At 37.7% G+C, this 18480-nt stretch overlaps 1 protein-coding gene across 1 annotated transcript; it reads right to left on the minus strand.

Annotated features, from left to right (window-relative positions):
* Window positions 1–15785: 15785 nt before the first annotated feature.
* On the minus strand, window positions 15786–18074 carry LOC131164205 (cytochrome P450 CYP736A12-like). Its single transcript, XM_058121221.1, has 2 exons — window positions 17311–18074; window positions 15786–16818 (listed from the first exon to the last, which is right to left on the minus strand). The coding sequence occupies exons 1-2, from the start codon at window positions 17983–17985 to the stop codon at window positions 15982–15984; spliced, it is 1512 nt and encodes a 503-aa protein (XP_057977204.1). The 5' UTR covers window positions 17986–18074; the 3' UTR covers window positions 15786–15981.
* Window positions 18075–18480: the final 406 nt, after the last annotated feature.

Below are 18480 nucleotides of genomic sequence, written 5' to 3' on the forward strand. Positions count from 1 at the left end.
TGATGTGTGACAGTCTCAATGTTGCTTGCTCAGACAAATTCTGTGGCTAGGCACTGCGAACCAAAACTTTCCCTTTTTAGAATCGTGAATGCATGATTATGTGAGGCATGCATGTGTGAGTATCTAATGCATGACCATGAGATGTAATAAATGTTGGTGCATGGATGTAACTAGTGCAATTACACATACAAATAGAGATATGAACATGCATGTGACCTATCGTGCATGATTATGTGTAAAATTACGCATGAATGCATGGATGCAATGACTATTTGTGCATGGATGTACCTCGTGCAATTACACATACAAATAGAGATATGACCATGCATGTGACCTATCATGCATGATTATGTGTGAAATTATGCATGAATGCATGGATGCAATGTAACATAACTAACTACTTTATCAACATTCTAGGAAAAGTCCCACTAATGAGAGACTTCAAGATTAAGACAATCACAATTTCAATTCAATTCTTCCCTCAATCATTCTTCTCCTTGATGACGGTCCATGTTCCTCAGATTCTATGAAGGGTCAAATTATGATCTGAGGTTGGGGTTGACTCAGGTTGGTCAACCCACTGGATTTGTTCAATACGGGTTTGTGGACTTTAATGTGCACTTGGGCCTCAAGTATATTAAAATATGGGCTTCAATATATTTCATGATGGGATTAGGCCCAAGTTTTAAAAGGACTTGGGCTTGGATTTGCTTAGAAAATATTGGCTCGTATTTTTAGACAATAGGGCCGAAGCCCACTTTTGAAATCTGGGTTTTAACCTTTTTTTTTTTTTTTAAATCAGACTTGGGCTGAGTTTTTACGTAGGAAAAGGTCGGGCCTATACTTTGTATTTCTCAAAAAATTGGGCCTGAGTTATTTGAAAAGGGTTGGGCCGACCCATATTTTAAAATGCTTGGGCCAAATGCTTCATTTTTTAAAAGGATGGGCCATGGTCTCATTATTGGGCTTTTTCAGAATACTGGCAAAGTAGTATGCATGTCTAAATTGATGTCAAATGCATGATATAATACAAAGTATCTCATAGCTTATATACAACACACTATACATGGAGAAGGATGTGGCTCCTGTCCCAACCTAGGGTAGGTACGTATATATAGGGTTCTTCATGGCTCTATCCTAGTTAGGGAAGACTATAGACAAGTATGTGTGGGTAGGCTCTAATCCCTATTGATAAAAAGGTTCTCAATCTAACCTCCATCCTCACCCAAAAGGGGTTTGGACAAAGTTTAAACTGAGTGGAGTGGTTCGCGGGTCCCCACAAGCCCTGCCACGTGGGGACAAACGCTATTACACTCCTATCTAATCCTAGTAAGGAAAGCTCGGGTATAGAGCGTGAGAGTGTGTGAATTTAAATTTAACCTAATCCCGCTATCCCCACATTTATTCACATGCTATAAACAATATGGAAACAGGATATCTACAATTAATATATATATTCAAAAGATAAGGAAACACAATATATGCAATTAATATGTCTATTCAACAAATTTGGAAACAAAAATATTTTTAATTAGTATACTTAAAAAATATATATATATGGAAACAAAATATTTACGATTAGTATACACAATATCTATAATTAATATGTTTATTCACAATATCTACAATTAATATGCTTATTCAGAATATTTGGAAACAAAATATCTACAATTAATGCTCAACAAATTAGGAAACAAAATATTTTTAATTAATTGAGATTATTTACAAATTATGGAAGCAAAATATTTACAATTAATCAAGGTTATTTACGAATTACAATATTTACAGAATAAGGAGTAATTAAAAGATTTATTAAATTTAAACTTGGGATAGCTTCCAATTAATTAATGGCTCGACTCTCTAGGTCCCCAGCGGAGTCGCCAAGCTGTCGCGACGTCCCGGGAGCGCGTGTGCCCCGGGCGGCGAAATCAAAAATCAATTTAATATTTTCATGGAAAAACATGGATATCGGAGTCGCCACTAACCTTTAGTGCGGTTAAAACACATGATTACTACCCTGTTAGGGGTAGAATCGGTCTACATTACCAGAGTTGGGGACGGGAGTTCGGTTACATGAGGGGAAGGTACGAGCACCCCCTACGTGTCCGTTCTTACGAACGGTACCTAATTAATTTGAAATTATCCCTAAGTTAATCTAATAAGTCTCTAAATTAATCCTTTTTGTGAATTTATAAATACCTATGAAAAATAAATAAATAAATATATACATATATTCCCTCAGAGCTTAGGGTACGTAAAGCCCGAAGGCTCATACCCCCGCATTAAAATCATAGGGATAAAAAATCAAAAATAATTTACAAAATACACTCCCAAATTTTGAAGATTTTCTAAGGTTTTTTCTAAGTATTAAAATACTGGTTGGGAGGTTTTAATATATGATAATAGGACAATCACCAACTACTTAAAATATTACAAATGTCAAAATAGATAATAAAATATCATATACATTACAATACTAAAGATACTACCCAAAAAGTAATACCTTATATATTGAGAATACTAAAACTATCTTAATAGGTAATGCTAAATATCCTAAAGATACCATATTAAGTAATATTCTATATGTTAAAATACTTATAAAAAAAAAACCTAACAGGTGATACTAAATATAATAATAATACCATATAATTCATAATAATAACAATAAACATATAATATGAACTTAAATACTAAAATACCATATAAACTAATAATAATACTAAAATGCCATAATAATAAACTAATACTTATAGACTAAAATATAAATACCACCATAAGAGTAATGTAAACATAATGATAAAGATAAACCTAATAAACTACGCCTAAAGATAAAAATAATAATTTACGAACATAGTAATACCTATAAATACCACAATATATATAAGATGAACATATGAATGATATAAACATGATAACGAACAAAATATCCAAAACATCACACAATAATGAGAATCCCACAATGACTAAAAAGTAATGATAATAACTCTCCAAGCGGTACACCAATATCCTATAAACAACACTACACAAATAAGGGAATAATTAATAAAGGAAATAAACCAAGTTTAGAATTAAAACATGGGAACTAATGAAAGGTTAAGAAATAATGAATATATTACATTCTAAAATGTGCATAATCACAAAAATTAGCATACAATCCTAAAAAGAATGAACTTAAATCCTGCTAAAAAAAAAAAAAAAAGACACAAATATCATATTATCATATTAAAAGACAACAACATTCATTACTTAACACGCATTAATATAAACAATAAAAATTTGAACCTAAATGAATACTATGACGAAAACGAACACTGCAAAAAAATAAATAAATAAATAAATCAACGTCAACTATATATATGAAACCTGAATTAAAATTTCTGCCAAAGGTAGAAAAATCCTGCGAAAAGTCAATTAATGTTAGATATACACATATATAAAATACCAATTAAATGTACAATAAAAAAAAAATTACTCTTTATATGACAAAACCCCAAACAAATCTAAAAAAGAGATATACACGGGCATGTGTGTGACAGTGTGAGTGCGTGTGTGTGACAGTGTGCAGAGTTGTGCAAGGAGCTTTACCATAGGCGAAGCTGGGCCGTGGTGCCAGCGAGAGGATAGCATGGTGGTTGGCCAGAGAATCCGGATGCTCGGGAAAACAGCAGCAACGGAGGTCTCGGCAGTGGTTGTTCTGGGCTGCTATTGCTGCTGGACGTCGGCGGCTTGAAGAAGGTGACGGGGCCGTGGGAGAGAGACGTGGCCGCCGGAATATGGCGGCGATGGCGTGAAGGGCAAGAGAGCAAACCGCGGAGGGGCCGTCTGCGGCTGTGGCTGGGGCTGGTGGCTAGAGAAGGAGGTTGGGTGAATGGTGGAGCCGAGGTTTCCGCTGCTCAGGTTTGCTGGTTTGTTGCCAGTGCAACGCCGGAGGCTCGGTGAATGGAGGTTGGCTGCTCACGGCAGTGCTGCTTCAGATGGAGGCTGGAGAAGCCCTCAGGGGCTGTCTGCTGGTGTTGTGTGGGCGGCTGGCCGCTGGCCAGCTGCATGTTTTGGTGTTCACGGGGGCTGGCAACAGTGATGGCTTCCAGCAGCAAAGGGGGTCGGAAAAGAAAGGGAAGGAGAGTGGAGTGTTGCAGAGAGCCGTGAGGCTCTGCCGGAGTGGGGAAGATGGTAGTAGAGGGAAGAGGAATAGTGGTGGATGAGAGAAGAAGAAAACGAAAAAGAAGTCGCAGCGCCCCCTTCTTATAAAAATAATTTTGAAAAAAACCCTAAAAACATTTCCTTTTTGGTTTATGGTATTTTTCTTTTTTTGGAAATAATATATACTACTATTATGGTAATAAGGAAATAATAATAATAATAATAATAATAATAATAATAATAAGGTAAAAATAATAATAATAATAAAATAATAATAATAGTAATAACAAGGATAAATAAATAAATAAAAATAATAATAATAATAGTAATAATAAAGGTAAAAATACTAATAATAATAATAATTAAAAATAATGTCAATTATAATGAAAATAATAAATAATAATAATAATCATAATAAACAATATAAATAGAAAAAAATAAAAGTAATATTAATAATACTAATGAAATATAATAATAATAATAAAGAAAATAATAATAATAAAAATAATAATAATAATAATAATAATATTAGTGAAAATTAATAATAATAATAATAATAAATAAAAAAATAATAATAATAATAAAATAACAATAATAATAATAATAATAGTAATACATATATTGGGCCTGGGTAAAAATGGGGTGTCTACAATGATGTTGAAATTTTATTAAAATATTGGACAATTTTGGACATTTAATTAAAAATATAAACCATAAAACTCGGGTTAAACGTCTAATTACGCAGTTTCGGCGCGTAATCACACCCCCCAACTAACGTTTTGCTAGTCTCTAGCAAATGACGTGAATGAATCTCAGGGTGGTATCTACAACTACATACTCCAGTAATCATGAAATCAATGCACATGCGACATAACTATACCACTTCACATATAAGAACATAACTGAATTTTACACAAACTCGTTCATATTTAATGCACATGACTCCAAAGCACGTCACTCATGCAAATTTCATCGTTTATATGTGATTTGAGAGTAGTATACTCACATGAAGTTAATCAATGGCACATTCAGAGTTAATGCAATCATATAAGTTCGAGTATAAACAGGTAAACTCTCGAGGTGTGTGTGATGTGTGTGACTTAGTACATCTAGGACGCCAATGGACACCTACAGAACGGTCGCTTTGACTCGACCTAACTGGTGTACCCTCAAAAACACTCAAAGAAATGGGTTCACTCGTCATATTTGAGGAGGAGTGTCGCGATCAAACATCCCACATATTAAAATGAACAACGCTAAGTATATGGAGTGGACTAGTCTGGAAAGGATCTAGCTTATCTATGAGGTGTCGGGTCCTTCACCCTAACATCTTCTCACCTACTCGCCATATCCAACTGAGACCACCCTAGATCAACTCATTCACAAACTTGTCGTGAATACATCTGAGGCATTAATCGGTTGAAGCATCTTCATACGTGGAAAATATGTGTCGTCCTTGACTTTTTGTGATATGTGTTTGGGCTAGCACTGACATTTCATTTCATGCGCATGTGTACTGCTTATTTTTTTTTTCTACTCATTCTTTATTTTCTGTCTTTTCTTGAGCAATAAGGACAATATTACACTTCTTTTGTAATCTTCATACCATCAATGGGAATTGAGCTCGAATAGTGGTCTATGAATTAAGTCTATCTCTAGGGGTGGCTCAGCCTTCACATTTTTAGTAGGCTACAAGACCTAGGTTTCTATCTCTCCACTAGGTGTCACCTCTAGGCTAACAAATCAAAACATAGACTAGTGTACAAAGGAATCATCTAGAAAAAGAGAATTGAGTTTCATGAACTCTGATTTGAAATTAACGCTCAAAAGGATGATAAATAGCTCAAGGATATCTCACAAGGTGTCATAGTCTCCCCTGGTGCTCTCTCAGTGCTCACAGGAAACCCTAAGTGTAATGAATCAAGTGAATGTGTTTATTCAGCCTCGTGAGATGCCGTATAAATACAAGAAATTATATAGTCAAATTAACACGAATGTACTACCAATTGCTTCTTCATGGAGTCATAAGTTCATATAGAGAGAAACTACGCATGATTGACTGAAGTGTGTCATTCTTAAGTTATACGCAAGTATGTGAAAGGTATACACAGTGTTAAGCATGGCACAATGCAATGTAATCCCTCAGTGCTCCTCCTTTATTTCTCTCTTTTTTTTTTTATCTTTTTGATTTTTTTTTGTTTTGTTTTTTTTTTTAAATTAAAAACCCGGTACATGTACGTGTACGGTGTCACATGCGAATGCTCATCTCCCCCTAACTAAAATGGAACATTGTCCTCAATGTGAAAGCATAGGGGAAATAGAAAAGACTATGCATGGGAAAAGTAAAGCGTACCTGAGTGGTGAAATAACAAAAATCGAACTACGAGAAAATGGTCCTAAAAACTAACTAAAAATAAAATAAGATAAAATAAAAGGAAAATAAGGGAAGAAAAACATCACAATTGTCTGGTGGAGGCTTAGGAGGAATTTTGTCTGGTGGCTGCAGGTCTATAAATTGCATCTGCAGGTCTCCAAATTTGAGCCTCCACAGTGGATCAGTCTTCATACCTGCACGAAAATCAACCTCAAATAAATTAATGCATGTCAAAATACCAAACAATTTGTGTGCAGGTCGACCATCTTGTGTTGACAAGAATGGGTCTTTATTCAACATCGTTTCCAGGAAATTTGCTTCTTTACAAACTAACGGTTGAGAGAAAGTGATCGGAATAATTACCTGCAGTTCTTCAGAAGCATTAACATTAAAGGTTTTACCTGGTTCTTTGAAAATTATATGCTCACCAGACTGGTCACCCTCTCTATCGGGTGTACATATCATCATACCAATGCAAAAGTCTGCCTCCACATTAGGCTCCTTAACATCTGATTCAGGCGGGAGTGACGGTTTCACGATTTTTGAGCTTGGAGTATGAGGTACCACAGGTTGGTACTTCGTATGAGTATTAGTCTCCTCATCAACTAACTGCTCCGCTAGTGGCCCCATTTCCTCTGATTTTTCTTTTACCTCTTCTAGTTCAGCCATGACTTCTAGTACTGGGATAACTGGTTGTTCGATGATGAGCATCTAGGGTTGGGAAAATTCTTTCTCGCTTCTCGAAGTAGTGGTGGCCTCTACTGTCTCAAGAGAAACATTGTGTATTTGTTGTTGTGGTTGCTGGTACTCTTAAGGACTAGGCTGAGGTTCTGCGAGCAATTCTTCATTTTCTAAGATATCCAATTGTGTGCTTATCGCATTAATGGTATCCCGCAATTCATTATTATGATCGATTTGAGTTCGCATGAATTGTTGGAGCATGTTCGCCATCTGTGTTATGCTATCCTCGAAAAGGTCTGATGACGTACAGCTCAGAGAGATCTGTTGTGGCTGATATTGAGGCGGAGGAATATCTGGGCAGTTTGGTGGTTCATATGCATCACCACCACTAATTGTGCTGATAGGATGTGTAGTCATGGGTGCCTGAGTGTATTGTGTGTTGCACTGTGGGACATTGTCAGCTAAGTAATCAAAGAATGATAATACCTGATCTGGATCCTCGCTGACGGGCTCTCCATTAGACATAGTCTGGACAAAACACTTGCAATCAGGGGTAAGAGCAGTATAAAAATAATCAGCTAACCTCCATGAGTCAAACCCGTGATGTGGGAGGTACTTCGTAGATCCTTGAATCGTTTCCAGCAAGCCCCAAATGTCTCATCATCCTGCTGCACAAAATTAAGAATCTGTTCCTGCAAAAATTGAGTTCTCTGTGAGGGACAAAACGCATGCAGGATTTCACGCTCCATATCAGACCAATTAGTGATAGATAGAGGTCTCATCGAATGAAACCAAATCAGTGCCCTATCCTGCAAAGTAGCAAGAAATAAATTCAGTCTAGTAGATTCGTCAGCTTTAGCATGAGAGAAAAACATGTTGCAGGTTAACTCAAACTCTGCTAGGTGCTGATAAGGGCACTCAGATTCCGTCCCGTAAAACTCGGGTAACAATGACGTCCTCCCGCGCTGCATCATGAAATTAAGCTCGTCATAAGGCAAAACAGTAGAAGAGGATGCAGTGGCATATTCAAGCTGCATAAAATCAATTATCGTGCACGGTGCAGGTGCAGCTCGTCCCGCAATTCTTTTTTTGTTTTCTGATTTTTTTTTCTTTTTCTTAAAACTAATAAAGATGACGGGAAAAACGCAAATTTGAGACTAAGAACAACATTCCCCCACAACAGCGCCAAAAACTTGACTCACTCGAAAAATGAGCAGCTCGAAAGCTATCCCAAGTATAGGAGTTCTGTCGTGTAATATTAAGCCTAAGGGTTAGATCGTCTCCTCAGGGAATGCGTTTAATCTCAGATTTAACGTTCTTCCAATCAAAATTAAATTGCACTGAACTCGGTTTAGATTTGGAGTTTTTTAGAGTTGTTCAATTTTACTTTTGACGAATTAGATGACACGTAATTTAAAAAATCCTAAAACTAACATGTACTAAATAAAAGAAACAAGAATAGAAATCCTAATTTACTTAAAGAAACATTGGGACACACACTAATTAAAAATGGAAACTACAAATAAGGAATTAAAACACGTTAGAATGGAAACTCTAATCTACCTAAGGAAACATCGACACACGCACTAATTGAAGATGGTAACCTAGAACATGGAATTAAAAACACCCAATAGAAGCCGAACAAAATTACGGAATTAAATCAAGAATCAAAATTTAAACATAAACACGGACTCAACGAGAATTTAACATTCAAACAATAATGGAGCACGATAAAAATATAAACTTAAATAAAATGGACCCTAACTAAACCGAACTTTGATAAAAAAAAAAAGGTACTTTTAAAAAAAATACTTTTAACATTATTCTAGGACAAAACTAGACATCACCATATTAAACTACTAAATGGAAACATTAAACAAATCTAACACAAACTTAATTGAAAGAAAAGAAAGAAATAAATAAGTAACTGAATACTGCAATAAATAAAAAAAAAAACTAAATAAATATTTCAAACAAAAATCCCTAAACAATAATCAAAGTAAAAAATTCAAAACTTTAATAAATTGCAATACAAATTAACATCCAAACTCAATGACAATAATAATAACAATCAAAAGTTAAGAAGAAAATTGGAAGAGAAAGAGAAGAAGAGAGAGATAGAGAGAGAGAACAAAACATGGCTGCTATAGGCGCTCGGGTGTGCTGTGGGTGTTGCTTGCTGTGCTGGAGAAGTTGCTGCTGCTCGTGGTTTGGCCTGCTGTCCTCTGCTGTGCTGCAGATTGCTGCTGGGCTTTGGTGGTCCTGCTATGGAGTCGACTAGTGTTCTGCTGTGCTTAGGGACTGCTGAGGATGGTGGAGGAGGCTGGCCGTGCTACAAGAGGGCAGAGGAGGCCAAGAGAAATAGAGGAAAGGGGGAGGGTGAGGGAGGAAAGACAAAGGGAAGGAAGAGAGACAAGGGGAGAGAAGCAGAATTGAAAATAACAAAAAAAACAAACTAAAGAAGAAGAAGAAGAAGAAGAAGAAGAAGAAGAGGAAGAGGAGAGGAGAGGAGAGCTTGGTGCGCAAGGCACACCCTGGGAAAGAGGGGAAGAGAAGAATAAATAGAGATTGGGGAAGAAAGCCCTAGACCCGGATTAGAGATTTGACCCATTTAGAGGACCCGAATTATTATATTTTTTTTATTTTCTGTTCATTGCAAATTCTGCTATTCTGGATCCCGTATCTCACAAAACTCAAAACACAAAAGTTGTAGATAATTCTTTCTTCTTTCTCTAGAAATTTGAATCTTCTCGATCGGAGTTCGAACAGAAAAGTTATGCACAAAATACGAATAGGTATCGGTTTTGATTCCCGGGAATTTTTCTACGACAAAAAATTACCAAATTCTCATAAATAGTGCAATAAAGTTCAAGAATGATGATTTTGGTATTTTATTAAAATATTAGATAATTTTGGACATTTAATTAAAAATATAAATCGTAAAACTCGGGTTAAACGTCTAATTACGCAGTTTCGGCGCGTAATCAGTATGGTACAGGATATGTATAGAAAGATCATTTTCCGCTACGTATATTATGTTGTATATGGATGTGTTTAGGGTGCCTGAGAACCCCACAGGATCGGACCCTCATTCGTTGTATTGTGCAATGGATGTTTTGTATGATACAGGGACATGTTAGGTTACTTATCCACCTCTAGGTCCCATTACCGGGTTCGGGGCGTGACATACTCTATTCGTTGAGCCTCTAATTTTATCTTTATTGAATTCCACCTCTAACAAATACCAAACATATATTATTATAATATAAAATATTTAATATTAATTAATTAAATCTAAATAGGAATTTTATAATGAAAATAGATAGATATAAAAGTGTTTATATTAAATTGCTTATAAGAGAAGTGATTATATAATATTTAAGTATTAAAATTTTTAAAAACACTTCAAATTATAAGTACTATTTGGTCGTGTTTAAAGTATAATTATTGATCATTACAATAGTACTCATAAAATAAGTTGTTATTTGAATCTATGTTTTTGTTGTTGTTACTTACTATTATCACTATTATTACCATTTACATGATATAATTATAAATTCTTAAAATAATAAGCAAATCATAAATAATACGTATAAAATAATATATAATTATTAAATTATGTTAATAATAAAATTATTAATTTAATTTAATTTTTAATAATATTTTCTAATTAACATAATTCATAGGGCTTTTTATGTGCATGGAAACCAAACATCATTAATTAATATTTACTACAAAAGTCTTTCGCTATGAGATATGATCAGGCATTTATTGTAAAATAAAAATTATAAAGAGCAAGAGAACCAAAAAACATTAATTTTTATTAGAACAGATGCGCTCTCTGTCTTTCTCTGTATTTTGACACTTAGCTATTTAATATTTTATTAAAAAATAAAATTAAAAATGGAAAAAACTCTTGAGTCCCTAGATCCAAATTAAAAGTTCCCAACTAATCAAAAGGGCTAGCAAGCAATGATTAATAGTAAATAATTAATATTTTTTAAGGTTAGTAAATAATTAATATTTAACAATAATAATTAATATTTAAAAATAATAATTGAAACCATTTTTATAATAATAATAATAATAATAATAATAATAATAATAATAATAATAATAATAATATCTTTTCTTTTTTTGTTGTTCTTGATCCGAAAAATGACATATTTTTTCATAACTAATAATATTTGAATCCCAAATGAGCCAGTTTTATACTAATTATACACTTAAAGGCATAATTTCTTTAAGGTTAATGATATTTATATTAAACGAAATGAAAGGAAACAATAGAAAATTTCAAAAAGCTTTATTTGTGACAAAGTAAGTAATTATGACTTCAAGTGTATCATTATAATAAAGTAATTAAAAAATAATATATTTTTCATAACTATTAATATTCAGACCGCAAATGTAGAACTATTATAGGAATTCAATTTCAATTTTTTTTCCAATATTTGATATTTTTCAATTGATTCTATAATGCAATGAAAAATAGTTATTTAAAAAAAAACTCTAATTCATATATTTATTTTTCTATTATTTGTTAGGAACCTGTGAGCATCTAGATCAAAGTGATACCAAGATTTTTACGTGGTTCGGTCAAGAACGACTTACATCCATGGAGCACACACACCAAAATTCACTAACTCGCCGGAAAATATTACAATTCTCCCTCTCTCTCTCTCTCTCTCTCTCTCTCTCTCTCTCTCTCTCTCTCTCTCTCTTCTTCCCTTTTTGCTCTCTGCTCTCTCTGAGCTACTCTGCACACACTTGTGCTATCTATCTCTGCACTTTTGTGCTATGTATATACATCTTCCACAGCCCTCTTTATATAGGCTTGGAATTTACATCATAATAAATGCAAATCAATTACAAATTGGAAGTTTCAACAAAGAGATAAATTGCACCATAAATTCTACCGCGTGAAATTAAATTCACCATGCATTTTCTGACTCAGCAACACGTTGTCTCCTGACTGTCTTTTGGCTCCATCTCTAACAATCTCCCACTTGGAGACAGAGACACCTCCTCAACCAAAGTATCATGAATAAATGATGTGCTCAAAATATGTGTCTTCAAGCATGAAGACCAACTGAAGTTGAGCACAAGTTCAGCTCCTCTGTAGTAGCCATCTTCCTGTCTGCTCGATTCCTACGGACTAATCTGATGGCTGTCATTTCACAACTGGTGTAAAAATGCCGTTGTAGTCAATCCCTTCCTTCTGCTCAAAGCCTTTGACTACCAGCTAAGGCTTGTACCTTCTGGAGCCGTCATGCTCCTCTTCAATTCTGTACACCTACTTGTTGTGAAGGCCTTTGGGTAACTTCTACATTCTGTTGGAGGCGAGGGACTTCATCCTTCATTGCAAGCTCCCACTTGCTCGTATCTGCCACCTGACATGCTTTATCATTGCATTCGAGCTCTCCTCCATCTGTAGGAAGTAAGTAATCAATATACCTTCTGTCTGGTATATGTGACTAAGTAGATCTCCTAAGCTCCGGAGCTGGAGTAGGAGACGGTGGTGCGACAATTTGCTCCACTGGTTCCTCCACCTAAGGATTCTCGGTATTCTGCTGATGTGTCCCAACACACTCATGGGTGTCTATCTGGAAACTAACCCTCTTCTGTTCCCTGACTATACAATCCTCACACATATCAACCTGCACTGACTGTAGACCACTCAAATTTTCTTTTGAGTGCATCACCTTGAGTCCCTTCTCGCTCATGTGACCAAGTCGTTAGTGCCAGATGTTGCTGCCGCCATTTCCTGCAGCAACTAAAATAGACATGGAGGCATTAGAGGTTAGAAAAAGTGTTCCGCTTTTCTTACCTCCCGCAATCGTTAGTACACCCTTTGAAACTTTCCATTCATTGCCAATGAATTTCGTCGTGTATCCCTCATTTGCTAGTTGACCAACTAAGATCAAACTCTTTCTCAGGTCTGGAATATACCTGACATCCTTCAGCTTCCATACTAACCTATTTATATTAATCTTCACAACTCCTTTGTCGATTACATCGCAAGGTTGATCGTTGCCAAGGTACACCTTACCAAAATTACCTGGTGTGTACTCCTCTAGGCAATCTCTGCAGCATGTGGCATGAAATGAGGCTTCGGAGTCTAAGACCCAAGACTCCTGCTTGCTTTCCAAAGAGTAGATCAGCATCTCATCATTCTCGGAAGCAATATTTGCTTCTGACTTTGCCCTCGTCTCGAATTCTTTCTTCTAACTCCTGCACTGGTTCCTATAATGACTAGTCTTTCCACAATTCCAGCACTCAATAACATTTGTGCTCTGGGAACCTATGTCCTGAGTACCTTTGGAATTTTCGGACTTAGACCGCCTAGGCCTAGATCTTCCGCGGTTGTTTGATAGTCCATGCCTGTTTCCTATGCCTCGACTCTCCATGTTCAAGGCTGAACTCGAATTGGAGCTATGGTTCGGCTGTATTCTTATTTTCTCCGTCAAAATCATGCTAACGACCTTATCGTATACAAGCTTCAATTTTTCTGCGGAGCTACTAATGGCAATGACGACACCATTCCAATTTTCAGGCAACTGACTGAAAATCAGTAGAGCTCGAATCTCATTATCAAACGTTATCCCGACTAAGGCGAGTTGATCAGACAACTCATTGAAGTTATTCAGATGTCTGCTGAAACTCTCACCTGCAGACATGTTCATTATAAATAGTATTTTCATGAGATGTACATTGTTTGTGGCTGAAGGCTGCTCGTACATATTAGAGAGCGCATCCATTAGAGACTTGGTGGATGTTATATGCTTGATATTGAATGCCACAGATTTCGACAACGTCATTCTGATGGCTCCGAGGGCTTTTTGATCAAGCAACTCCCACTCGTCCTCGTTCATGGATGTTGGCTTACCCTTCAAAGGTAAGTGCAATTCCTTCTCAAACAAATAATCTTCTATCTGCATCTTCCAGAAACCAAAATTGTTCCCGTTAAATATTTTGATTTTTGAGCTCTTTTCATTTGACGATTCACTGATCTAGAGATAGAACTAGCTCAAATGAATAGCGCAGTTGGATCTGGAATGATCGAAAACCCTAGAAATGGTTCAAGTTGCTCGAAAAATGGACCCAAAATGACTCCAAAAAGCTCAGTTAAAGTTTGGTCAAACCTGGTCAAGCTTATTGACGTGGCACCTACTGACGTGCTAACGTGTGCACCTGCTGACGTGGCACGGTAGCGTGGCGGCTGACGTGTCACCTGCTGACGTGGCAAAGGTGGGGTCCCTGATAACGTGGCTCTGACGTGGCAGGGTGGGCCCACTGATGGCGTGTTTGCTGATGTGGCAGTCTCCTGCTGGCGCGTGATGTAGCGTGTGCGCTGGCGTGGCGCTGCTAGCGTGGCAGGTGACACAGAAGCACTGACGTGGCCGGTTGTGAGCAGCCCTGATTCGGATCCGGGGCAAGGATTGGATCTCGGGTGAACTCGGGCTTGAGTCTTTTTCCGATTTGCGTCGGGTAGTGGACCGGGTTGGGTTGAGGCAGATCGGGCGAAGAAGAAACATGCGGCGCGTCGCCGGGGCGTGAAGAGGCGTCTTGCTCCGGCAAGGCGCGTGTCGGCGCGTGTAGCCTTATCTGAAGTCCGTTCAAACTTCGGCGGGCAGCCTTCTCTTCGTCTCAGGGAGTTGAATGCGATGGTGGCCTCAAAAAACAGTTTCGATCTACTGGACAGAGCTCTGAATTTCGGGATCACTTCCAATTTGGCTTTTCTACTCCAATCGGACTCTGATACCACTTGTTAGGAACCTGTGAGCATTCAGATCAAAGTGACACCAAGATTTTTACGTGGTTCAATCAAGAACGACCAACGTCCATGGAGCACACATCAAAATTCACTAACTCGCCGGAAAATATTACAATTCTCTCTCTCTCTCTCTCTCTCTCTTCTTCCCTTCTTGCTCTTTGCTCTCTCTGAGCTACTCTGCACATACCTGTGCTATCTCTGCACTTTTGTGCTATGTATATACATCTTCCACAGCCCTCTTTATATAAGCTTGAAATTTACATCATAATCAATACAAATCAATTACAAATTAGAAGTTTCAACAAAAAGATAAATTGCACCATAAATTCCACCGCGTGAAATTAAATTCACCACGCGTTTTCTAACTCAGCAACGCGTTGTCTTTTACTGTCTTTTGTCTCAATCTCTAACATTATTTTTATATTATAATAATACTTTTTATTAGTTTTAGTATTATTTTTATTGTTGTTATTATTATTTTGATAGAAATAAATATTATTATTAGTTGTTATTATTATCATTGTAACTACTAGTAGTTTTTATTATTTTCACAATAAAAATTGTTATTTTTATTTTTTGCTGTTTTTGTTCTATTATTTTTCTACTATTTTCATAATAGTGAGTGTTATTAGTGGAATTATTATTTTTATAATTATTATTTTTATTTTTTAAAGATAAAAATGTCCAATCATATTTTGCCCCTCTCTCTCTCATGCAAAACTTGCGGCCGTTGAACCATTAAGCCCACCATTATTTAATATTCTAATGTAAAAAAATAAAAAAAAAATGAAAAGAAAAAACTCCAAAAACACGGTGAAAAATAATTTACTTTTTGCATAAGTAAATAATTAAAATATCAATAATGAAAGTTGAAAAGTCTTCCACTAGCCCACATTTACCTACATGAGATATGACCAGATATTTATTGTAAGATAATAATTATTCAGAACAAAAACATTAATTTTCATTAGAGCAGATGCGCTCTCTGTCTTTCTCTGTGTATTGGCACTTAGCTTTGGAAGCGATAAACAGGAACGGCGAGCAAGGGATGAGCCCTGGGCGACACCAAGCCCGCAAATTTTTGACTCATGTCGAGCTTGGAGGGTGACACTCCGCCGGGGAGCTCCCAATCAAAGCAGTGCACCAAGTGAGCCAGCACCAGTCGAACTGTGGTGAGGCCCAGCCGCATTCCGGGGCACGCCCGCCGCCCCGACCCGAATGGGATCAGCTGGAAGTCCCGTCCCTGCAGGTCCACCTCGCTCCCCACAAACCTTTCCGGGTTGAATTCCTCCGGGCTGTCGGGCCACGCAATCGGGTCTCGCCCGATAGCCCAGGCATTCACCAAAATCCGCGACTTCTTCGGTATGAAGTACCCGTTGATGGTGATGTCCTCCGTGGACTCGTGCGGCGCCAGCAGCGGCGACACAGGGTGGAGTCTCAGAGTTTCTTTCACCACGTTGTCCAGGTAGGCCATGCGCGGCAAGTCTGCCTCCTCCACAAACTCTTTCTTCCCGACGACGCTCTTGATCTCGTCTTGGAGCTTTCGCATCAGCTTCGGCTGGCGGATGAGCTCCGAGATCGCCCACTCGACGGTGGAGGACGAGCTGTCGGTCCCGCCCACCAGCAAGTCTATGAGGACCGCTTTGATGTTGGTTCGGTCGATGATGCGCAGAGACTCGTCCTGGGAGTACTGGGATTCGTTCATCAGCGACAGCATCATGTCCATGAAGTCTCCGTGGGCGTCGGTGCTGCTACGCCCACTGCCGTCTCGTATGTGCTCATCGATCATGATTTCCAAGATATTATCGAAGGCCTTGCTTGTCGCCTTCATCCGTGGTTTAAATCCCTAATTAATTAATTACCATTAGTACTTTTGCACTCTGTTGAGCAATTGCATTAGTTGGTTCAGGGTCTGGAACTATCTATTCCGACTTCCGAGTCATGTATATATATAACTACTCATAACCTTGCTTCATGAAAAAATATTAGGCATATATATACAGCAGATGTAACATAACATAAGTAAGTCAAATAAAAAATCACATACTTATTTAATTAAAATTAATATATTTGGCAAAATGGTATTGAATCTGGTGTATATACCCTATCTAATAATTTCTCTTACTTCATTCTCATCATGTCTCAATCATGAAATATGAAGAGAAATATTAGGTAGACCGAGTATATAAAAAAATTACTTAAATTAAACTAGATCCTGTGTATATTATAGGTATCTAATAATTTCTTGAATATAACTGTTAATAAATTTCAAAATAAAACATACTAGGGCATGGAAGCAAAATTTCAGTGAGCAGTAAGTACTGCAATGAAAAATTACCTGAAGGTCAAGTAGCTTGAGCCAGGGAATATAATCACCAGTATTGGAAGAACCGGTCAAGTAGAGGAATTCCCGAACAACCTTCTTCAGCTCAAACCTCTCGTCCCTGCTCCTCCCAAACAGCATTCGGCAAGTGATGTCCTCCATAAGCACCGACAGCTTCACCGTCACGTTCGTCACCTCACGCACCGCTGCCTCTTCTTTCAGCAACTGCACCAGCAACCCCACCTCCTCCTTCCTCAACCCCCCATACGACTCGATCTTCCCCGGGCTGAGAAGGTTGACGGTGCAGATTCTCCGGACGTCGCGCCAGTATGGACCGTACTGCGAAAACCCCACGCCCTTATTCCCGTACGAAAGGTACTCTGGGGCTTGCAGTATCGGCCGGCTCGCGAAGACGAGATCGTGGGTCTTCAGGAAAAGCTCCGCCGCTGCCGGCGTCGACACCACCACCGTGGGCACCTGCCCCAGCCTCATCGACATTATGGGGCCGTACTTCTGAGCCAACCGGCGCAGGTTGCTGTGGGGGAGGTCGCCAAGCAAGTGGAGGTTGCCGATGATGGGGAACGCCGGTGGCCCCGGAGGTGGTTTCGGCCCGTTTCGCCGCCGTAGATGATCGAATAGCCAGAGTGCTCCGAGGACGACGGCGAAGATAACAACAATTTCTGGCGACATAATTGGAACAAGTGTTTGATTAACTGATGAGGAGAATTAAGGTGTGGTGGTGGGACGTGGAGGATGAGGGCATGCATGCATGGGCTGACGGTAACTTCAGAACTGATGCATTAATTTATAGTTCACGAAGGCGGCCTTAAAGAAAAGAGTCGAGTGCTTAGTTCAGCAGTTCTGTGGGCTTTGTTTGAAGAGTGGATGCCGTGTTTGACTGGGGATCTGGAAATTATTATTTTAACATGCTGTCTTTGTTGAACGGTGAAAAAAAAATGGATGGCACGAACTGGTGGGTTCTTAGTATTGGGCGGCTAAGATAACTGCACATTATCTTGCTTCTAAGTATGGAGATATACTAATGGTGTTTGGAATGAAGAATTTTGGTGAAGAAAGAAATGGAAAAGAAAATGTTAAGGAATTTTATCTTCCATTGTATTTTTATTTTTATATTAAATACTAGTAAAAATATTAGTTTGTTCAAATATAATTAAAAATTAAGAA

Source organism: Malania oleifera, chromosome 9 (assembly GCF_029873635.1).
Source record: "Malania oleifera isolate guangnan ecotype guangnan chromosome 9, ASM2987363v1, whole genome shotgun sequence".
Lineage (NCBI taxonomy): Eukaryota > Viridiplantae > Streptophyta > Magnoliopsida > Santalales > Ximeniaceae > Malania > Malania oleifera.